General features: G+C 39.5%; 1 protein-coding gene across 4 annotated transcripts in view; it reads right to left on the reverse strand.

Moving 5' to 3' along the window:
• The window catches only part of IGSF10 (immunoglobulin superfamily member 10), a 109,103-nt gene that overhangs the window by 15,854 nt on the left and 71,907 nt on the right, over window positions 1–21,342 (reverse strand). Inside the window, exons 2-6 of one of the 4 annotated variants that reach the window (XM_063704296.1) lie at window positions 8,593–8,680; window positions 7,910–7,996; window positions 6,165–6,359; window positions 4,683–4,812; window positions 1,023–1,413 (exon numbers count right to left, since the gene is read on the reverse strand). In XM_063704296.1, coding sequence (XP_063560366.1) covers window positions 1,023–1,413; window positions 4,683–4,812; window positions 6,165–6,358 — 715 coding nt within the window. In that variant the 5' untranslated portion in view covers window position 6,359; window positions 7,910–7,996; window positions 8,593–8,680. Of the gene's footprint in view, window positions 1–1,022; window positions 1,414–4,682; window positions 4,813–6,164; window positions 6,360–7,909; window positions 7,997–8,592; window positions 8,870–21,342 lie in introns of those variants that run through there. The other 3 variants (XM_055382976.2, XM_063704295.1, XM_004037854.5) reach the window with 3 other exon arrangements.

A 21,342-nucleotide genomic window follows, 5' to 3' on the forward strand; every position in this document is an offset into this window, starting at 1 on the left:
GACCCATACAGCGTATTACTCTACTGAATACTGTAAGCAATTGTAATACAATTGTAATTATTTACGTATCTAAACTTAGAAAAGGTAACATGTTGCACTACCACTTTATGACGGCTACAATGTTACTAGGCAATAGTTTTCTTTCACCTCCATTGTAAATCTTATGGGAGGATCATTATATATGCCATCTGTTGTTGACTGAGATGTCAGTAGGCAGTGTGTGATTATGTGTGTGTGCATATGTATATGTACATATGACAGATGTACAAATGCATATATGATGTGTTTTTATACATATATGTAAGTTTGGGACATATTGAAACCACAGTTAAAGATAAACTAGATACAGGAAAGGCAAAAGACTTCTAATAGTAGTAAATATAACCAAATGTTATCCATTCAAGAATGGAAGTATAGGCAAACAACCCAAGTGGTGAAATGGTTATTCTGATGGAGATGGGGTGGGTGGAGAAGCAGCCAGACTTCTCAGAATGGCTGAGCAGTTTGCTGGCTGGCTGAGAACCATCAAGCAGAAAAGGAAAGGAAGGGCTCCAGGCAGGGGCAGCAGCAGGTACGAGGAGGTAAAACAGCTTGTGGTGTGGCAGGAAGTTGTCCAGAGTTGTTAACAGCAAAAACTGCCTGTGTGCCTGGGATGGGCGGGGCTGAGGGTTGGAGAGGAGGGAAAGGAGGCTGAGGATAGGCCAGCACCACACTACGAGGACCTGGCTTGTAGCCTAAGGAGCATGAGATTTATTCTCTAAGCCAGGGATCAGCAACATTTTTATAAAGAGCCAGATAGTAAGGATTTTTAGGCTTTGTGAAACAGTTCTCTGACACTACTTGACTGCCACAGTTGCCAAAACACAGCCATAGATGATGTGTAAATAATTCATTATTCTTGAATCATTTCTGAGATGTTATTTTCTCTCCTAAATTACCCTGGCCTCTCCACTTCCTAATGAAACACCTCCAAGCAGATTTCCTCCACTTAATTGGGACAAAAAAATAAACAATATAGATACCTGGCTTCTCCTGTATCCAGTCAGACAACCACTTTAAATGGCAATCACAGGTCCATGGGTTTCCATGCAGGTAAAGGCTGTCTAGGTCAGGCATATAGGAGACCATCTCTTGAGGGAGGGAGGTCAGGAAGTTATCAGACAAGTATAGGAACTTAATGAAAGAGATTTTAAATATCTGGAGGTAGCTCAAAGAGACAAATGTATCTGGATGGAGCTTAGTGAGCTGATTTCCTTCCAAGTGCACCAGGCGGAGAAAGTTGAGCCCATAAAAAACCTCTGGGTTTATAAACTCAATATTGTTGTGGTCCATGTGCAATCGTGTCAAGCTCCTGAGGCCATAAAAAGTATCTTTCTGAAGTTTTCGGACTTTGTTATAGCTCATTTTTAAGACCTATGAATTTAAAAAAAAGAACATATTTATGTTGTCAAAGGAATTTTCACAAGAGGGAAAAGTCCTATCAATAACAAAACTTATGTTGAAATTAATTCAGTGCAATTTATATACCTTCTTAGGATCCCAATTCAATCAAATTCATTGCAAATTAAATATGACAATATCAAAAATTAGAACACTCATGAACATTTGCCTATTTATATTAAGGAATGAGATATATATATTTTTTTCTTTTTCTTTTTCTTTTTTTTTTTTTTTGAGACAGAGTCTTGCTCTGTCGCCCAGGCTGGAGTGCAGTGTTGTGATCTCTGCTTACTGCAAACTCCGCCTCCTGGGTTCAAGCGATTCTCCTGCCTCACCCTCCTGAGCAGCTGGGATTACAGGTGCCCACCACCATGCCCGGCTAATTTTTGTAGTTTTAGTAGAGACGGGGTTTCACCATGTTGGCAAGGTTGGTCTCAAACTCCTGACCTCAGGTGATCCGCCCACCTCAGCCTCCCAAAGTGCTGGGATTACAGGCACGAGCCATCATGCCCAGCCAGGAATGACTGTTAAAATTTAAGATATATGAATGATATTGTGGTTATTTTAAAAAGATTTCTTAATTTTGAGATATATAGAAGTACTTACAGATGAATATTATGAAAATTTGGATTTGTTTCAAAATAATTGAATGGAGTGGAGAATAGTGGGTAGGGGTGCAGGTGAGACATCTGCTATGAGTCCATAACTATTGCAGCTGGGTAATGGTCCATTACAGTTCATTATATTCTCTCTACTTTTGTCCATGGTTGAAAATTTTTATAAGGTTTTTTTTTTTTAAAGTCTTAGTATTTCAAGTAAATTTAAGATTTCTTAAACATAAATTTTTCATAAGAGAGACTACTGATTTTAATTTATTGAGTTATAGTTCACATGCCATAAAATCCACCTTTTAAAGTGTACAACTGGCTGGGCATGGTGGCCCCCAGCACTTTGGGAGGCTGAGTCGGGCAGATCACTTGAGGCCAGGAGTTTGAGACCAGCCTAGCCAACATGACGAAATCCCGTCTCTACTAAAAATACATATACACACACAAAATTAGCTGGGCATGGTGGCACACACACGTACTCCCTAGCTACTCAGGAGGCTGAGGCATGAGAATCATTTGAACTTGGAAGGTGGAGGTTGTAGTGAGCTGAGATGGTACCACCGCACTCCAGCCTGGGTGACAGAGCAAGATTCTGTCTCAAAAAAATAATTAAAAAGTGTACAATTTATTGGTTTTTAGTATATTCATAGAGTTGTGCAACCATATCCACTGTTAGAAACTTCTAAATAAAGTTTCTTTTTTGTGTTTTGTTTTTTTTTGAGATGGAGTTTCACTCTTGTTGCCCAGGCTGGAGTGCAATGGAGTGATCTCGGCTCAGTACAACCTCCGTCTCCTGGGTTCAAGTGATTATCCTGCCTCAGCCTCCCGAGTAACTGGGATTACAGGCATGTGCCACCACGCCTGGCTAATTTTTTGTATTATTTAGTAGAGATGGGGTTTCTCCATGTTGGTCAGGCTGGTCTTGAACTCCCAACCTCAGGTGATCCGCCCCCCCCCCCTCCCCCGGCCTCCCAAAGTTCTGGGGTTACAGGTGTGAGCCACTGCGCCCAGCCTAAAGTTTCTAACAAACTTTATTTTGCACCTTAAAATAAAAACTAATACCCATTAGCAGTCATTTTTCCTATCCTCTTAGCCCTTCACAACCACTAATTTACTTTGTTTCCATGGATTTGCCTATTCTAAACATTTTATATAAATGGAATCATACACTTTATGGCATTGTGTCTGGCTTCTTTCACTTAGCAAAATGTTTTCAAGACCTGTCCCTCTCATAGCATGTATCAGCCCTTCATTCCTTTCTTTGCTGAATAGTATTCTACTGTATACATGCACAACACTTTATCTATCATTGGTTGATGGACATTAAGAGGTGTCTTATACTTTTTGGTTATGAGTAATACGACTAATTTTGAGTTGCAATTAAAATAATTTTGAATATTTCAATAGTGCTCAGGTATTCTCCAATTCCCTCTCCAATTACCAATTGAACATACTCTCTCCCATTAAGAAAAAAGAAATGCTAGTAAACACAATTTCTCATCATATTTTCCTGACTTGGCCTGAACTATCATCTCTGTCGAGAATGCTTTTCTAGAATGCCAAGACCCCTAATAAGAAAAGAAAATATAAGTTGGCAACATAGAAGAGCTTTGCCCCAAATGTAACCTGGGAGTTCAATCTCCAACTCAATGTTCCTTAATAGCCATTGAAAATTTGGTCGAGAGAATAAATATATGTAGAGAATTCTATAAAGGACATGCAATCCATCTATTCCTCCGAAGACATACATTCCAAATAGAGCCTGATTAACCAAATCAACAGAATCACATAGCTACATTATACTCTATTGCTCTCCACCATGGTTATAACCTCCCTTACATAGCTCTGGTATATGTTAGAAGGTTCTATGAACACAGGTACTTCATCTTTTACAAGGATGTTATTGATTTTATTTTATGACACTGTATTTTATGAGGAGCTTTGTAAGACATTTCTTTCTGATTTAAAATCATACATGGCTGTGCTTTTCCTGAACAGTTTAAGTTTTAATAGATGTCATGTATTGTTAGCATCTTGAAAGCTTCAAGTCCTACTTATAGCAGACTTAAAGGTCTCTATGTATGCATTTCCTCATGTTCCCTTTATTCTTATCTCTAGGCTTATTTTACCTTTTACTTTCTCACTTACTTTTGTGATCATTCTTGCATGATTTTATGCATTCTTGGGAGTCCTCTTAACTTTAAAAAATTGTTTGAACACGGTAGAACATGAATAAGTAAATAAAATGAAACTGAAAACAGTACATTGATTTATATAAAATTATTATCTGTCTAAGACAGTCATTACTTTTAGGAACCACATTCAATTCCCAGATAAACATGACTAGAAGTATCCTTTTAGGATTAAATTTTGAAGGTTTATCATCTCTGGGTATTGATGTTTTTTTCTATTAGCTTGAGGCATTAGAAAACTTGCCTCAGAGTTTTCTTATTATTCTAATTTATACACACAGTTCCACAGTTAAAAATCAGTTAACATTCTCCATTGACGTCTGCTTCTAATTTACAGAATGTTGATTTTCATATTGTGTAGAGATAGGCAGCCTTTGAAGGTCTATCTCACAGGTCCCACCTTACCTCTTTAACCTGCCCCCTCTCTCTACATCAGTCTCACCTGCAAGGCCTGCAAGTCTGAGAAGGTCTTGTCAGGGATTGTGTGAATGCCATTGCTGTGAAGCATGAGTAACTCCAGTTTGGTCAGGCCGGAAAAATCTGTTTCCATCAATCTAACCAAGCTGTTGTATCTGAAATAAAAAATGACATTCTAGGCATAAGCTAAGTCTGTCAACTAAAGTTCAAATGTCATAACCAAAATAAACACAAGAAAACTCAATACTTCTCTTTATAACTGTACTCTATTGAGACAATCAAATGCTTCAAATACTGAAATTCACCAGATGCCACAGAAGGTCGGCTCTCTACCCAGTTCTTGCCGTTTCAGTTACAATCACTCCCCTCATATTCTGGGAACTTGTCACATTTCTTATCATTTTCAAACTTTTATATATATGCTGTTCCCTCAGGTTGGAATGCCCTTGACCTCACCTTTTTCTATTTGTGAACACTTAATATCTAGCCCATTCTTTCATGACACTATCTCCTCACCACTCCCCCAGGCGGAATTTGTCAGCAGTGGTTAAGAAGCCTGGGCTCTGGAGCCCAGGCTTGGGCGTCTCGTTTGGGTATGATTACGAGCTCAGGCTCAACAGAGTAGTGGTGCAACCCTGGGTAAAATCAGCAGGCTTTCTGTGCCTCAGTTTCCTCATCTATAAAATGTAAATAATAGAACTCACTCCAAAGGGGTTATGAGGATTAAATGGATGCAGTGCTTAACCCAGTGCCAGCACCTACTGAGCACAACCTTAATGTTAGCTCTTAATATTAGTGACTGTCTCTAAAACACTTTGTATGCTCTATTAGTTTTTACTAATTGTACTGACCGTACATTTGTCTTTTTAATGATCAATACACATCCTAGAAGTGAATAGTATATCTTACCATTGTATCCCCAGTGCATAGTACATGCTCACTAATGTCAAATAAACGATGTTAAGTCCAACATGTGTATTCAGACACACACAGACTTTTTTTTTCATGAACATTTAAAATACAGTCATATTTTTAAAAATTTAATTAGGCATCCATTTTAAATACGTTTGTATGGAAAGAAACCAAAGGGCCTATAAAAAGGATACATATATATATATGTGTGTGTGTGTGTGTGTGTGTATTATATAGGCAGACACTTCCAGTTACCCTGTCATCTCTTATGATGAATGATCATAACCCCAATAGTTAACAGAAACGATATCATTTTCCAGCAAAAATGTAGCCAGAAAGAAGCTTTTTACCATCATGAGTCTCCCAACCTACCAAGAGGGACTTCAAATTCTAGAAGAACTTTCTCCTAATAAAAGTTTACCAGGAAAAGTTTTCTTATTGCCCCCAACAAACAAAATTCTCATGAGCTCATTTCAGAAAAGAAGTATTGTTAAAACAATTGAGATTCATCTCCCAAAGTCATACATGTTTGAGGGACAAGTCACCGCTGCGACTGATCCCTCTTTGAAAAGAGGAAACATGAGGTCTCACACACCCTAAATTGATGCGTTCCACATTGGGCGGGATGCTGTCTGGGATGGAGGTCAGGTACCGAAATGTGCAGTGTACCTCCGTAGGCATATAACAGGCACAGCGGCGAGGACAGGCCCTGCCCCCAGGGGTGGCGACCAGGCAGATCACAGCAAAGGAGACCAGCAAGCAGGTGATTCCTCTGCCTTTTACCTTCATCCTGAAAAAACATCATACCTCAGAGTTATAAAGAGTGGTGGAGCAAAGTCCCAGGACCACCACACACTCACTCTGGGAATCTGGGAGACCTTCTTTAAGGGTCGTAAGTGGCCAATTCCATTCCTACCCTTTGTGGTCATATGCACTCTTTACAAAACCATAGCGTGTGCTGCTGGCCTCACACTGCGCTTTATGATCAAGTGGGATATTTACTGTTGTGAAAATTTCTTCACAGCTTCTCACTTCTTTATGAAAACCAGCAATCCCTATTACTTAGGCATTCATTAAAAGGGAAACTGGAAACCATAAGAAAGATTGTGACAACTAAAATATATAGAATTTAGTTTCCTTTATATACATTAATTCTTTTAGAGTAACTTTCAAGAAACTGATTATAACAGTAATACCTGTGCATAATAATACATTTGGAAACTGTAATTAAGCAGTAAAAAGGAAAAAAATTACTCAGTCTCACCACTTATATAATCCTTAAACATGTTGTTGTATTCCTTTCCAGCCTTTTTCATCTATTGTGTGTATATGTATAGGTGTACATACATTTACGTGTATATGTGTACATGTGATCAAACTCAATTTTGTAACACATTTTATCATTTCATATATAATATGTTTTTTCATTTTATTAAACCTTCTTCAGAAACATTTTTTAAAGGTTGTAATAATCCACTGGAAGGGAGAATAAATCTCTTTCTAACTAGTTTTCAAGTCCCTGCCAAAAAAAAAGACACATTGAACACTTCACTGCCAAGTAATGACCATAAGCAACAGCGACTGACCAGCTGAGAGGGCTTGAGCCATGCTGACCCTGTGCAGGCATGATGCTGTCTGCTTTTGCTCAGCTTAGGACATCTCTCTGCCTTTTTCCTTGGTCCCTCCTCCAGCTCATGGCTGCCACAGGAGGTGGGGAGCATAACCAGGGAAGAAATATACTCAGCTTGTCAGAAAAAAAAAAAATGGTATCTGTTACCCATATGTGGGGCAAGCCCAGGAATTCAAACCTAATTCTCTCCTGAAATGCAGGATTGAAATAAACTCTTTATTGTGCTTTTCCAAGCAAAATGACCTTCATAATTTGTAATAAATCCCACCGTTCTGTGGAATAGCATGATTTTGGATTCCACCAGCAACCACCCTTTAGCTACAAACTACACTGAGAAATAACACTGGGGCTGAACTGCTTGGATTTTCATACAGATAAAAAGATGATGGATGTATTATAATTTAGTCCAAATTAAAATTTAAGATAGGATTAATCATATGACCACTTTTGCCATTGTAACCACCTGGTTACAAAAATTTTAAATAAGCTTTGTATGATTGGAGACAGCATTTCCACCTTATCATTAGATAAACAAAGGAAGGAACAGCAGGATGAAGGTAATTCTCTCGTTCAGCTTGAATAAAAGTTCTGGGTATGCCCACGTTCAAATTATTTAAAAGAGGATCAATAGCATAAGACAACACATGAATAAGGGATTCTCACAAACGTAAGCCTGAAAACGTACGTAATGAAATAGGAATTGGCAATACCTGAGCTCTTCTTTCAGGTCCTGAATCCTCTTGTGACATAGGCAGAGACAGAAAATCTTCCCAGGAAATGGAAAATTGTGTCCAAACCTGAGGGAGGAAAAGTTCTCTGCTCCAAAGTGAGCAAAAAGCCTTATTCTTTTTGGCTTACAGCTCAGGAGTAATGCTCTTCAGAGAGACCTGGAGCCGCTTCCACAGCTTCAAAGTTCTATAACCCATAACCACATTAACCCAGAAGCGTTCTTTTATTACGATGCTTGCTGTTGCAGAAACAAAAGGCTAAGTGGAGGTTTTTAAACTTCCTTTCTCCTCCCTCAGTAGTGTACTTAATACTCCTTAAAGTTGTCACTTGAATATTAACTACTACTAATCACTCCATTTTGCTCCAAAGTCCCAAGAGCTTCTCCTCAAATTGTCTTTTTTGGACAAATCTGTCACAGATGTCTCCATCTATTGATTGTCTTTCCTCAGTGTGTGTTTTTTTTTGCCTGGCACCAGTCACCGAAGAATTGTCGTGTGCTTTCATGCCCCCACCTTCTCCGGGTGCGTCTTCCCTCCCCCACCCTCAGCCCTCCCCGCCCCAGCGCCTGCTCCTGCAGCCACGGTACTCGCTCCATTCCCACGCCAAGCCCCAGCCGGCGTGGGGTTCCAGCCCTTTCCAGGGCAGGATTGGCCGAGGCGCTCACCTGTTTGCCCTGGTGACCAATGGGCTTGAGCTGCCCGGGCTAGGTCCCGGGCTCAGCTGCTGGGGTCGTGCGGAGCTGGTCCGGAGCCCTGGGAGGGAAGGAAGGAAGGCGGGGCGAGGGCGGGGGATGAGCCCGATTTCTGTGTCTGGGGACGCAGCCGGGGCTCAGCAGCACAAGGATGAGAAACGACCACCGGGCCCCTCTTTATGTTTACGAGCGTGTGGGAAGCTAATTCGCCGTGCCTTCACTCTTTAAATTCCCAGGGCTTTCTCCTAGCAAGTTGGCAGGTCCTGGCTGGGTGGCAGAGCAGTTTCAGTGGCCGCCCGTTCATTTCCTCCTTGACCTCTTCCACCTGTTGACAGGTGGGCCTTTTGGTTTAAGGGTTTACGTAAATCGCCGCAGGCTGTCCTCGGTCCTGTGGCTCCCAAAGTTCTATTTGAAGGCTAAGTTAGCGTTAATGACCTGTGATACCTGCAGTGTGAATGTTTTATTTAAACCCCTCTTTTAAAAATAAGTAAATTATATTGCGTATATTTAAGGTATACAACATGTTATGGGCTATTTACAGATAGTAAAATGGTTACTATAGTGAAACAACATATCCATCATCTCACATAGTTACCCCATTTTTGTTTTTGTGACACGAGCAGCTAAAATCTACTCTTTTAGCAAGAATCCCAAATACCACACAATTTTATTAACTATAATCCTCTTGCACATTAGATCTATATACTGGTTCATCCTACATGTATGCTACTTTGTATTCTCTGATCTACATTTTTCCATTTCCTTTCTCCAACCCCTATAACCACTATTTAATTCTCTATCTCTGTATAATCAACCTTTTAGAAAAAGATTTCACATATATAAGTGAGATCATGCACTATTTTTCTTTTGGTTTCTGGCTTATTTCACTTGGCATAATGTCCTCCAGGTTCATCCATGTGTGACAAATGGCAATATTTTCCTTTTGTTTTTTAACTGCCAAACAATATTACATCGTATATAGATGTCTCAGAGGAATTCTTTTAAATCATTATCACAGAACGGGATTTAAATACTACTATTTCTGCTTGGATTACATTCTCCTTTCTCATCTCCACCCCTACCATCTGGAGGCAGAGATGCCTCCAGAATCACCTCTACCAACTTGTCCACATGTAATATCTCCTGCAATTCTTGGTGGGGCTCCCAATACTCATAAACACTGAGTTAACATAACTAAAATGACCTTGTTTCCTTCCACGTACTTACATAGCATTTAAGCTTTTGATGACAATTTGCAATGAATGTTTTAGGGCAGTGGATCTCAAGATAGGGTCACGGGTCCAGCATCAGCATTACTTTGGACTTCGTTAAGATCAAAAATTTGCGGGATCCATCCCAGACCCACTGATTCAGAAACTGTACGAAGGCAGCTTAGGAGTCCATGTGTTAACAAGCCTTCCATATGATTCTGATGCAGCTGCAATGTGAGAATTGCTGGTTTAGTGAAATAACTTCTGAAAAATGTTTTACAAATACCAACTCATTTCAGCCTCACCATAGCACCAAAAAGCTTAAAAGGAAAGTATTTATGTTATTCCCATTTTACAAGTAAGGTACATGAAGGAAAGTGACACAACTCCAGGCCATGTGGCTTGTGAGTAGAAAAGCCATTAATTCAAACTCAGGCAGTCTTGCCCTATGGTCTGAACGTTTAACCATAAAGTTGTGGCTGCCTCACTTAGCTAAACATGGATAATGTGCCATATCCCATGCCGAGCATTCATGTGATTTATGGTTAGTAATAAGTCAGTTACCAAAGTAGAATTATAGAATCAGAGACTCAGAGTTAGAAGTAACCCTAGAAGCATGTATATGAACATGGTCTTTAGCTCTGCAGAGCTGACAAGATTCTTTTAAATTAAAAATTCACGTGATGTCCAAACTTGGATGCTTGCTTTGGAAATGTGGCATATTTGTCGGGTTTTGGCAGCCACAGTTTATCTTTCTCCCAAAGCTCCTTGGTGACCAACCTCATGGCTTCGTATTCTTTAGTCAATTTCTAACCCAGGTCTGGACTTCCAGACCTCAACTAGGATGAACCACAGAAAGATGACAGCAACATGTTAAACTTATTTTCCTAGGCTTGTTACCTGGGGTCATTTTCTTGCTATCAATTTCAAAGTGAACTCCTGATAGGAATGTTTGCTTCTCTTAAGAATTTTTATGAGATAAATCTCTACAATTGCTTTATGTCAGAGCTCTTCTCTGACATATTTTCTACTTTTCATTTCATCTTCCAGAATTATTAGAAACCTGAGTCATATTGGAACCAATTCTAGTTCCATTTGCTCCACTTAATAACAATTCTAATATTTGTAATTACTTTTATAGTTAGAGTATATATGTGTCAAAGCCTTTATATGTATTGCTTAATTCTCAGAAATATTCTGATGAGTAAGTGGTAAAATTGTACCAGTTTTTCAGATGAGATTGCTGAGGATAAAGAATGCTAAATGATTCAGAGCCAAAATACTATACTGAATTAATTTTAAAATTGTAACACCAATGCTTTTAAGCCTTACATTTTCTGTGTTTTTTTTTTTTGTTTTTTTTTTTTTTTTTTGAGACGGAGTTTTGCTCTTGTTGCCCAGGCTGGAGTGCAATGGCGCAATCTCGGCTCACCACAACCTCCACTTTCTGGGTTCAAGCAATTCTCCTGCCTCAGCCTCCTGAGTAGCTGGGATTACAGGCACATGCCACCATGGCTGGGCGCAGTGGCTCACGCCTGTAATCCCAGCATTTTGGGAGGCCAAGGCAGGAGGATCACCTGAGGTCAGGAATTTGAGACCAACCCGCCTGGCCAACATGGTGAAACCCCATCTCTACAAAAACACAAAAAAAGCCTTATATTTTCTAACTTCTTCCTGCTTCTATTTATAAAATTTGGAGAGTCCACAGCATATCAAAGAAAAGTTTCACCACTCTTTTTTCTAACCATGCTTAATAATGCAATATGTTTCTATAGATTCATATGGTTTACAAATCACTTTCACCTTTGAACATGGCCTCATTTAATAAGAAATATATGAAATTCAATGATAATGACTTTATTTTGTAATTGTAACTTTATTTTGCAGAAGTTAATTGAGTGTATAATTTGCCAAGATCTCAGAGCTGAGCATAGCGACTCTGAGTTAATTGTTAATCTGAACTCCTAAACCTGTGTTTCCTGGACTATGGTAATTTACCTACACTTTAAGGATGGTTTGACATTTTAATTACCTCTCACTATAGTTTTACCTAATGATTTTCTTTAAATCATCCCCCTCTTTTTGTTACTCTTTTCTTAAACAGTATTGTTGGTAAATTCTCAGGCTTTGTATTTTTTCTAGTAAACATGACAATAAATATACATCTTCTTCACCTTTTATATCACCCCTGAGAATTACATTTCCCCTCATCTCTAGGTCTTTGACATTATTTGCTGTCTTTTCTAGTAATTACTACTTCTTACTCCTCATCCTTAATTTATCATCCATACCATCCTTTACATCACCCTCCTAATCAGAGTATTTAACACCAACCAGCCAAGCCCAAGCAGTTACAAGTCATAGATCACCTGACAATCATAACAAGCTATGAATTTTAAAACTGACTTATATATGTGTCAACAGATAACCAAATGCCAAAATTGTTACATATCTTTTAATTAGGAACAATCATTACCACCTCCCAGCTCCACAATTTTCATATTATTCAATTAACCAAACAGTCAAGACCTCCACTTAGTGATTCCAATAGCAGTGAAGTAGACTGACATCTTAGCCCTTCGTTTTTTGAAGTTACAGACTAGCACGGTAAGTGATAAGTGCCATGAAGAGACATAATGCAGGAAAAGGAGGTAGAAAGAAAATCAGTATCATCTTTCTTCCAATACAGTTGCAACTCAACCAACTAAAGTCAAACTACATGACTTGAGGATTTTATATATAGTATTCCAGATCTCTAACCTTTCAGAGCGTTCAGAACACCATGTATGGGTACAGTTTTGGAAGATTTGGAGAAAAATTTGAAGCAAATGCATGGTCCTCTTATAAGTCCATGGACTCTGGATTATAGGAAATAGAAAAACTACCTAGGAGGCAATTATAATAGTCCAGCCTTAAGACAATGAATTAAAGTGGTGGTTGTGAGAATAAAGAAAGATTTTAGATCTGGAGGAACAAGAGTTAAGATTTTACTTGGGGAATAAAAGAGAGGATGGATGAATTTCCCATTTTTGTTGGTGACATCCAAGGATCCTAGGAAAGCCAGGGCTGAAGTAGATAAAAGTTAGAAACCTCATATAGATGCAAACCTGAGAGAAGACTAAGGCAGAAGGAGCACAAGAATGACCATTGTTGTTGTCAAGAGTTTAGAAATAGATGCCTGAAGAGCAGCTCTGCTGACTTTAGTTTTGTACTCTGGTCGCTGTAAATGCTCTGTGTTGCTGTTATAATAAGTATTGTATCAAAAGCCATTGGTTGAGGTTTGCAGAACTCACCATGATTTCTTAAGCCTGGGTAGGAGATGCACCTAAGAGATTTGAGAACTCTTCTAGTTTCTTCTTCTTTTTAATGAAGACATTATTATTACTTTACTATAAAACATATTAGTGAATATGGCAGCTTGTATTTTCTCAAATGGGAAATGGCAAATGAGGCACATTTTTCTGATTTCTCCAGGAAGCTCAGTAGCATCTGTCTTTTGGAGGATTTAATTTCTTATGGCGTCTGTCATACTATCCAGAGGATACCAATGGTGCTGTTACAGCAAACTAAATATGGCCTGAGAGGGACGTTGTACTTCTATATTTATGTCCTTGTGGATGAACTGTAATCTAATTTAATCGGTAGACAAGATTGAAAACCTAACTTAGGAATATGCACCTGTAACAATTGCTGAGTCTTGGCCAATCCTAGCAGCCATACTTCAACCACTCATGCACTGCTGAGTGTCAAACTGTGTTCAAATAAGGCAAATGCCAACCTGTAACCAATCCAGCTGTTTCTGTACCTCACTTCTGATTTCTGTATATCATTTTCCTTTTTTTGTCTATAAATTTGTTCTGACCACGAGGCATCCCTGTAGTCTCTCTGAATCTGTGGTATTTCTGGAGGATGTCCAATTCATGAATCGTTTTTTTCCTTGTTCAATTAAACTTTGTCAAATTTAATTTGTCTGAAGTTTTAACAGATCTGGCATCAGAAGTGGGATTCAAAGTAAAACTCTGGCGACCCCCAGAAATACCAGGTGACCAGGCGAGGTACCCGCTGAGCCCATTGTGCTCACTGTTCTCTTGATTGTAACTGGAGGTCATGGGTGAGTTTTCTCTCAGATTCTGAACTCCAGTAACTTGTGTTTTGGGGTCTCTGAGTTTACTTGAGCAATACTTAGACTGCACCGAGTCTAAGATCAAATTGGATTTGATAATTAACTGGATTGAATTCAATTAGAGGCCTTGGACCTTGGGTAGGTACTTTATTTTTAATAATGGAATTCTCTCAGTCCAAGGAGTCTGGGACTCCACCTTCTGGAACTCCAGCTAATTTTATGTATAAAAATTATGGGCCCAGCACGTGTTTTTGTTTTGTTTTGAGATAGAGTCTCACTCTGTCTCCCAGGCTGGAGTGCAATGGCACAATCTCAGCTCATTGCAGCCTCCACCTCCTGGGTTCAAGTGATTCTCCTGCCTTCGCCTCCCGAGTAGCTGGGACTACAAGCACCTGCCACCATTCCCGGCTAATTTTTGTATTTTTAGTAGAGACGGGGTTTCACCATGTTGGTCAGGCTAGTCTTGAACTCCTGACCTCAGGTGATCCACCCGCCTCGGCCTCCCAAAGTGCTAGGATTACAGTAGTGAGCCATTATGCCTGGCTGAATGTGTGCATTTTTAGAAAAATGGGTTAACTCCACTAAAGAGAACTTAAGATGGTCGAAATGAGGAAGTTATAATTTGGAAAAAATTGTTTATTTGTGAAGCACATTGGAAAAAGACTATGTCCCACAAAAACAGTGGGACATAGTCTTTCATTGGTATGCAGAGGTCTCCAAAAGACTAAATGAATCAAAAATTAACTCCTTGAAAGATTCTTTGCAAAAAGCAAATGGAAAGCTTAAGCACCAGACCAAGGACATGACAAAAGAGGACTGTGCTCTGACTGAACTAACTTCGACTGTTTCTTCTCTTTATCCATTTCTGCCTATATACTGAGTCCACTAACCTTTTTGCTAAATTACCCTTTCACCCTGAAGATGATGAAAAAGAGGAAGTTAGATGCCTTACAAAGTAAGACCTGATCAGCCAGGCCTGCCTGCTATAACTACTTTCACTCCATGGTCTAAAACTGAGCTTAAAGTTTTGTGAAGGACTTCCCTTATTCAAGGGAAAATCTCAAAAATTTACTGAGGAATTTAGAATCCTAATAGGAGCTTACAAGCCAGGGCTTCCTGACCTTTACCAATTTATTCACATGATATTAGGGCCTGGTGAAGCTCAAGAATGGATGGCAGTAGTAGAATGGGACAAACCTGAGAAGAGTATTAAAGACCCCTCCAAAAGCTCCTCATGAGAAGGACCAAAAGTAGCTAGAAAAATGGCCGAGCTGGGCGCGGTGGCTCACGCCTGTAATCCCAGCACTTTGGGAGGCCAAGGTGGGTGGATCACGAGGTCAGGAGATCGAGACCATCCTGGCTAACGCAGTGAAATCCCGTCTTTACTAAAAATACAAAAAATTAGCCGGGCGAGGTGGCGGGCACCTGTAGTCCCAGCTACTCGGGAGGCTGAGGTAGGAGAATGGCGTGAACCCCGGGGTCAGAGCCTGCAGTGAGCCGAGATCGTGCCACTGCACTCCAGCCTGGGCGACAGCGAGACTCCGTCTCAAAAAAAAAAGAAAAAAAGAAAGAAAAATGGCTGAAAACATTTTACATTCAATTTCTAATATTTTTCTGCAAAAAGTTGATTAGTCTGTCATACAATCTTGTAAACAAAAGGATGAACCAGTTTGAGATTACAGAACTCGCTTAGAGACATTGTTTGTGAAACATTCTGGGCTCAAAGTACAGCAAGGAGTATTTCCTGCAGGGACTGAAATAGCATTAACTGCTCTATTATAAATGGACTCCGTCCTGAACTTAGAAGTTTGATTAAAAAACATAAGCTTGGATGGGAAGTTACAGATATGACTGAATTGGTGGCCTTAGCTGAACATTTTGAGAGGACTCTAGAGCAAGAAAAAACTCAAAAAGCTAACAAGCTGACCCTTCAGTTACAATGGCTACAGGGGCTGCGACCAAAGGACCTTTCTCATTCTCATTTTAAATCACAACCGAGAGGTCCTAGAACAAGAAATTCTTTACCCCAAGATGTCTGCCTTTATTGCAAACAACCAGGGCATTGGAAAAGGGATTGACCGCTTTTATGTAAGAGGTCTGCCAATAAGCCTCCCTTTAGGCTGAACTGTTTCTCCACTAGAGGGAGCCCAAGAGACCTTAGCCCTCCTGATAATGGCATTGACGGGGCTCCCAGGGATTCTCTACTAAATTGCTCCCGTAATACCTTTAAATGAACATGGAGAAACAGGTTAAAATAAATGGGGAGTCGTGTACAGTCCCGATGGATACTGGAGCTATTCTATCTACCATAAACCCCACTTTAATAAGCCAGTCAATCCCTCGAAGTAAAAAAGGTCATTTTTGTGAGGGTTGTTTGTATTTTTAAAATTTATTTTACATTCCAGGATACACATACAGGACGTGCAGGTTACATAGGTAAATGTGTGTCATGGTGGTTTGCTGCACCTATCAACCCATCACCTAGGTATTAAGTCCTGCACCCATTAGCTATTTATCCTGATGCTCTCCCTCCCCCTGCCCTGCCCCCTAGGCCCCAGTGTATGTTGTTCCCCTCCCTGTGTCCATGTGTTCTCATTGTTCAGCTCCCACTTATAAATGAGAACATATGGTGTTTGGTTTTCTCTTCCTGCATTAGTCTGCTGAGGATAATGGCTTCCAGCTCCACCCATGTCCCTGCAAAGGATATGATCTCATTTCTTTTTATAGCTGCATAGTATTTCATGGTGTATACTTACCACATTTTCTTTATTCATTCTATCATTGTTGGGCATTTGGGTTGATTCCATGTCTTTGCTATCGTGAATAGTGCTGCAATGAACATATGCATGCATGTATCTTTATAATAGAATGATTTACATTCCTTTGGGTATATACCCAGTAATGGGTTTACTGGGTCAAATGGTATTTCTGTTTCTAGGTTTTTGAGGAATTGCCACACTGTCTTCCACAATGGCTGAAATAATTTACATTCTGTGGTGGGGGTTTCAAACCAAGTTCAAGACATTCCTGTATCTGAACCCATCCAATTAACATTGGGGCCCTTTTCAGAAAAATATACTTTTGTACTATGTGATGCTGCTCCAGTAAACTTGTTAGGGTGAGATTTACTTTCAAGTTAAAAGGGCACGTAAACCTTCTTCAGAGTTTCCTGATTCTCCTGAAGCAGAATTGTTATGCTGTCTACAGAAATAAGTTGATAAGATAGAAACTCAGGCCTGTAATACCCCTGATCTCTCAAAAATACTTAAATGTTTATGGGCCTCTTCCCCAACTGATATGGGAAGAATTAAAAGTGTGCAACCTATGAAAGTCCAAATAGATCATCCTAAACCTTTGCCTAAATTACCCCAATATCCACTAAAATCTGAAGCAATTCAAGAGCTCTAACCAATTGTAGAAGATTTAATTAAACAAGGACTCATACTCCCATGCAGGAGCCCTTGTAACACTCCAATCCCAGCAGTTAAAAAACCAAAAGGATGAGGTTGAAGATTTGTTCAAGATTTACAGGCAATAATAAAATTGTAATACAAAGATTTCCCATAGTCCCAAATTCTAATACTTTATTATCTAATGTACCCACTGATTCCAAGTGTTCACAATAATAGATCTCTGCTCAGCCTTCTTTAGCATTCCAGTTTATAAAGAGAGTCAATACTAGTTTGCCTTTACTTGGTAAAATCAGCAGTACACTTGGACTGTAATGCCACAAGGATTTACCAAAGCCCTTTCTATTTTTCCCAGGCATTGCATCAAGACTTAATGACACTACAGTTTCCTCAAAATTCTACTCTCATTCAGTACATAGATGAATACACATTGTCCCACTAAGGAGTGCTCTGTAATGGACTCAGTTTACCTTTTACAGCAACTTTCATACAAAGGTCACAAGGCTTCAGTCGAAAAACTTAAGTTTTCAAGGCAAAAGTCCACCATTTGGGATGTGACTTGGCTGCTGAAGGAATTTCCCTCTCATCTAAGAGGATAACAGCTATTCAAAGTTTTCCTTGGCCTGCAACCAAAAGACAGTTAAGTTTTCTTGGACTTGCAGGATGTTGCAGATTCTGAGTTCCAATTTTTTCCTTAATAGCTTCACCGTTGTATGAGCTCACTAAAAATGCTATACCAGAACCTTTACCTTGGGAAGACAGTCATGATCAGGCTGTTGGCCAAATAAAGTTGACCTTACAACAGCCCTCATCTTTAGGACTTCCAAATTACACTAAACCTTTCACCTTGTTTGTTCATGAGTGTAAAAATCAGGCATTAAGAGTCCTTGCTCAAGAACATGGTGGTGAACATAGGCCCATTGCATACTATAGCCTGCAATTATACCCAGTCACTAAGGCATATCCTAATTGATTAAAAGCAGCAGCAGCAGTGGCCAAACCGGTAGAAACTTCATCAGATCTTGTTTTAGGAAATGAACTTAATTTGCAAGTCCCACATGCTGTGTAAAGTCTATTAAATTCCAACCAAACCCAGCATTTTTCAGTAAGCAGACTAACATCTTATGAATTACTTCTCCTATCTCCTTCTAATCTTCATCTAAAACACTGTAATCTACTTAACCGTGATACTGTTATCTCTGCCCAATGATGGTGAAGACCACAATTGTGTAAGTGTAATGATATGGTTTAGCTCTGTGTCCCCACCGAAATCGCACCTTGAATTGTAATAATCCCTGTGGGGATTATTGAATCATGGGGGTGGGTCTTTTCCATGCTGTTCTCATGATAGTGAATAAGCCTCATGAAATCTGATGGTTTTATAAAGGGGAATTCTCCTGCACATGCTCTCTTGTCTGCCACCATGTAAGACGTTACTTTGCTACTCATTCACCTTCTGCTTCCCCAGCCATGTGGAACTGTGAGTCAATTAAAAACCTCTTTCCTTCATAAATGGCCCAGTCTCAGGTATGTCTTTATTAGCAGTGAGAACAGAATAATACTTGTAGTGTCAGAAATAGTGGCCCTTCATGTTGATTTCCAAGATACTCCACTGGATAATCCTGAATTAATACTTTTTTATTGATGGATCCTATGTCAGAAACTCAGAAGGAATCTTGCCTGAAATTTACACTGTTACTACCCAAAATGAGTTAATAGAGAAGGGAACTCTTCCTCAGTTTAAGTTGGCCCAACCTGCAGAACTTTTTGCCCTCACCTGAGTTTGTCATATAGCTAAGGACAAGTCAGTAAATATTTATACAGATAGCAGATATGCTTTTGGAATACTACATGATTTTGGAATGATATAGAAACTATGAGGGTTTTTCACATCTAGTGGAACCCCCATCAAAAATTGACTCAAAGTAGATGAACTCTTTTCTGCTATCCTTTTACTATTGCAGGTTGCTGTTGTTAAGATTGAAGCTCATACTTGTAGAACTGAACTTGAACGTCAGGATAATGCTTTAGCAGATGTTTATGCTGAATCAGGTAGTGCTGAAACTGTTAAGATATGCAATCTGAATGAACTACATAAGATTAATCCAAGCCAGCTTCCTTACGACGACTTATTTAATAAACAATGCAATGCATCTCATTTGGAAAAACAAAATTGGTATCTAAAAGGATGTAAATTTAATGTAAAGTGCAGACTCATAGCCCAGATAGCTGCCCGGTGCTTCCTGAGTCTTTGAAGCTTCCATTGTTGAAAGCTCTGCACTCCACAACTCATCATGGAACAGACAAAATGATCCAATTATGAAAAAAATACTAGTGGGGTGACTTCCAAAACTGCTAAAATGGTTTATAACCAATGTTTGACTTGTCAAAGCAATAATCCTGGAAAAACAATAAAAGTTTCAGGTAATATATGTCTACCACCTGATGGAGTATTTTAGCATTTACAGATAGACTTCATTCAATTGTCACCCTCAATGGGATATCAGTATATTCTTGCAATAGTTTGCATGTTTTCTGGTTGGATAGAGGCCTTCCAATGTAGTAAAGCTGATGCTGTGATAATAAGAAATTAGAAAATCTTTTTCCTTTATTGGGGGATCCCTGGAAAAATCTTCCAGTGATAGAGGAACTCATTTTACTGGGCAAGTTATAAAGCAGTTAAATAAGGTGCTACCAACGCAGCAGCATTACCATTGTCCCTACCACCCTCACTCTTCTGAAAAGGTTGAAAGAACAAACATCATATTAAAACTGCAGTTGGCAAAGTTAACTGAATCAATTGGGTTGCCTTGGCCAAAGGTACTACCTTTGGCTTTAATGGCAATCAGATCCACTTTTATTGGAAAACATAAGTTGACCCCTTATGAAATAGTCACTGGAGGCCCTCATGCTTTTCCTGCTCTCTTAAACTCCGATATAACTAAGTACTGCAAGGCTTTAATGCATTATACCAAAGCGTACTTTTGCCAGGTAAAGGAAACTTTTTGAGATCCACTAACTGAGGACAATCAGACCCTCCCCATGGTTTAGAACCTGGAGACTGGGTCTTCTGGAAACAATATCAGAGGAAGACTACTTTTGAACCTTGTTGGAAGGGGCCTTACCAAGTTCTCACCACCCACACTGCGGTGAAGCTTCAGGGCCTTGAACCTTGGGTCCACGTCTCACAACTCAAAAGGACCCCTTCTGACTTGTGGAAAGTTTAAGATAAAGTTGACCAGGGAAATCTCTCTCCAGGAAGAGATGCCATCCTAGTTGTGGACAGCTTTCCTAAGATCATGGATCAAGACTTCTCTACCATCATGAAAGCCTTATGTGTTTTTCTGTTTTCCTCATCTTTTGTTGCCCTAATCCTTTCGTTTTCTCTACAGGAAAATCCATGGGACCATAATCAGTTGACGGCTTTAGCTCAAGCTTGTGCTGAACACAAAACCAGAGTAATTGTTGGATTTGTGGGCTAATGCCAAAAAATCAGGAAATGATTCCACTGATGCCAATGCCTCTCTGTGTTCCCAGTGAGAATCACCCTGAAACTCCAAGGGAGGAATGGAAAACTATTATTGATATTCTAAACATCACTGCTATTTGCTTTCCTACACTCACTAACTTTTTCAATCGATAACTTGATCATTGCCAATTATAAAAAAAAAAAATCCAAGTGATGCAAGCAAAAGGTATATTGTGCTTCCAAGGTATCATGCACTCAAGATTTGGGAATTACCTATGTTGGTACAAGTAATTGCTTGTATAATGTAACTGGATTAAACCCAGTAGGGTCTCCTTTTACTAAATGTGGTTATACACCCTTACTATATACTATAAAGGAGCCAAAAAAAAAAGTAAATTTCCCACTGGACGTTGTTCAGGAGCTGTGCAGATTTATGGATGAACAAACTTGACTGACCTCTGCTCAAATGTAACTAGGGGGCCCTTATTTCCAAGCCCTGAAGATCTATAT

This window comes from Gorilla gorilla, chromosome 2 (genome assembly GCF_029281585.2).
Source record: "Gorilla gorilla gorilla isolate KB3781 chromosome 2, NHGRI_mGorGor1-v2.1_pri, whole genome shotgun sequence".
Lineage (NCBI taxonomy): Eukaryota > Metazoa > Chordata > Mammalia > Primates > Hominidae > Gorilla > Gorilla gorilla.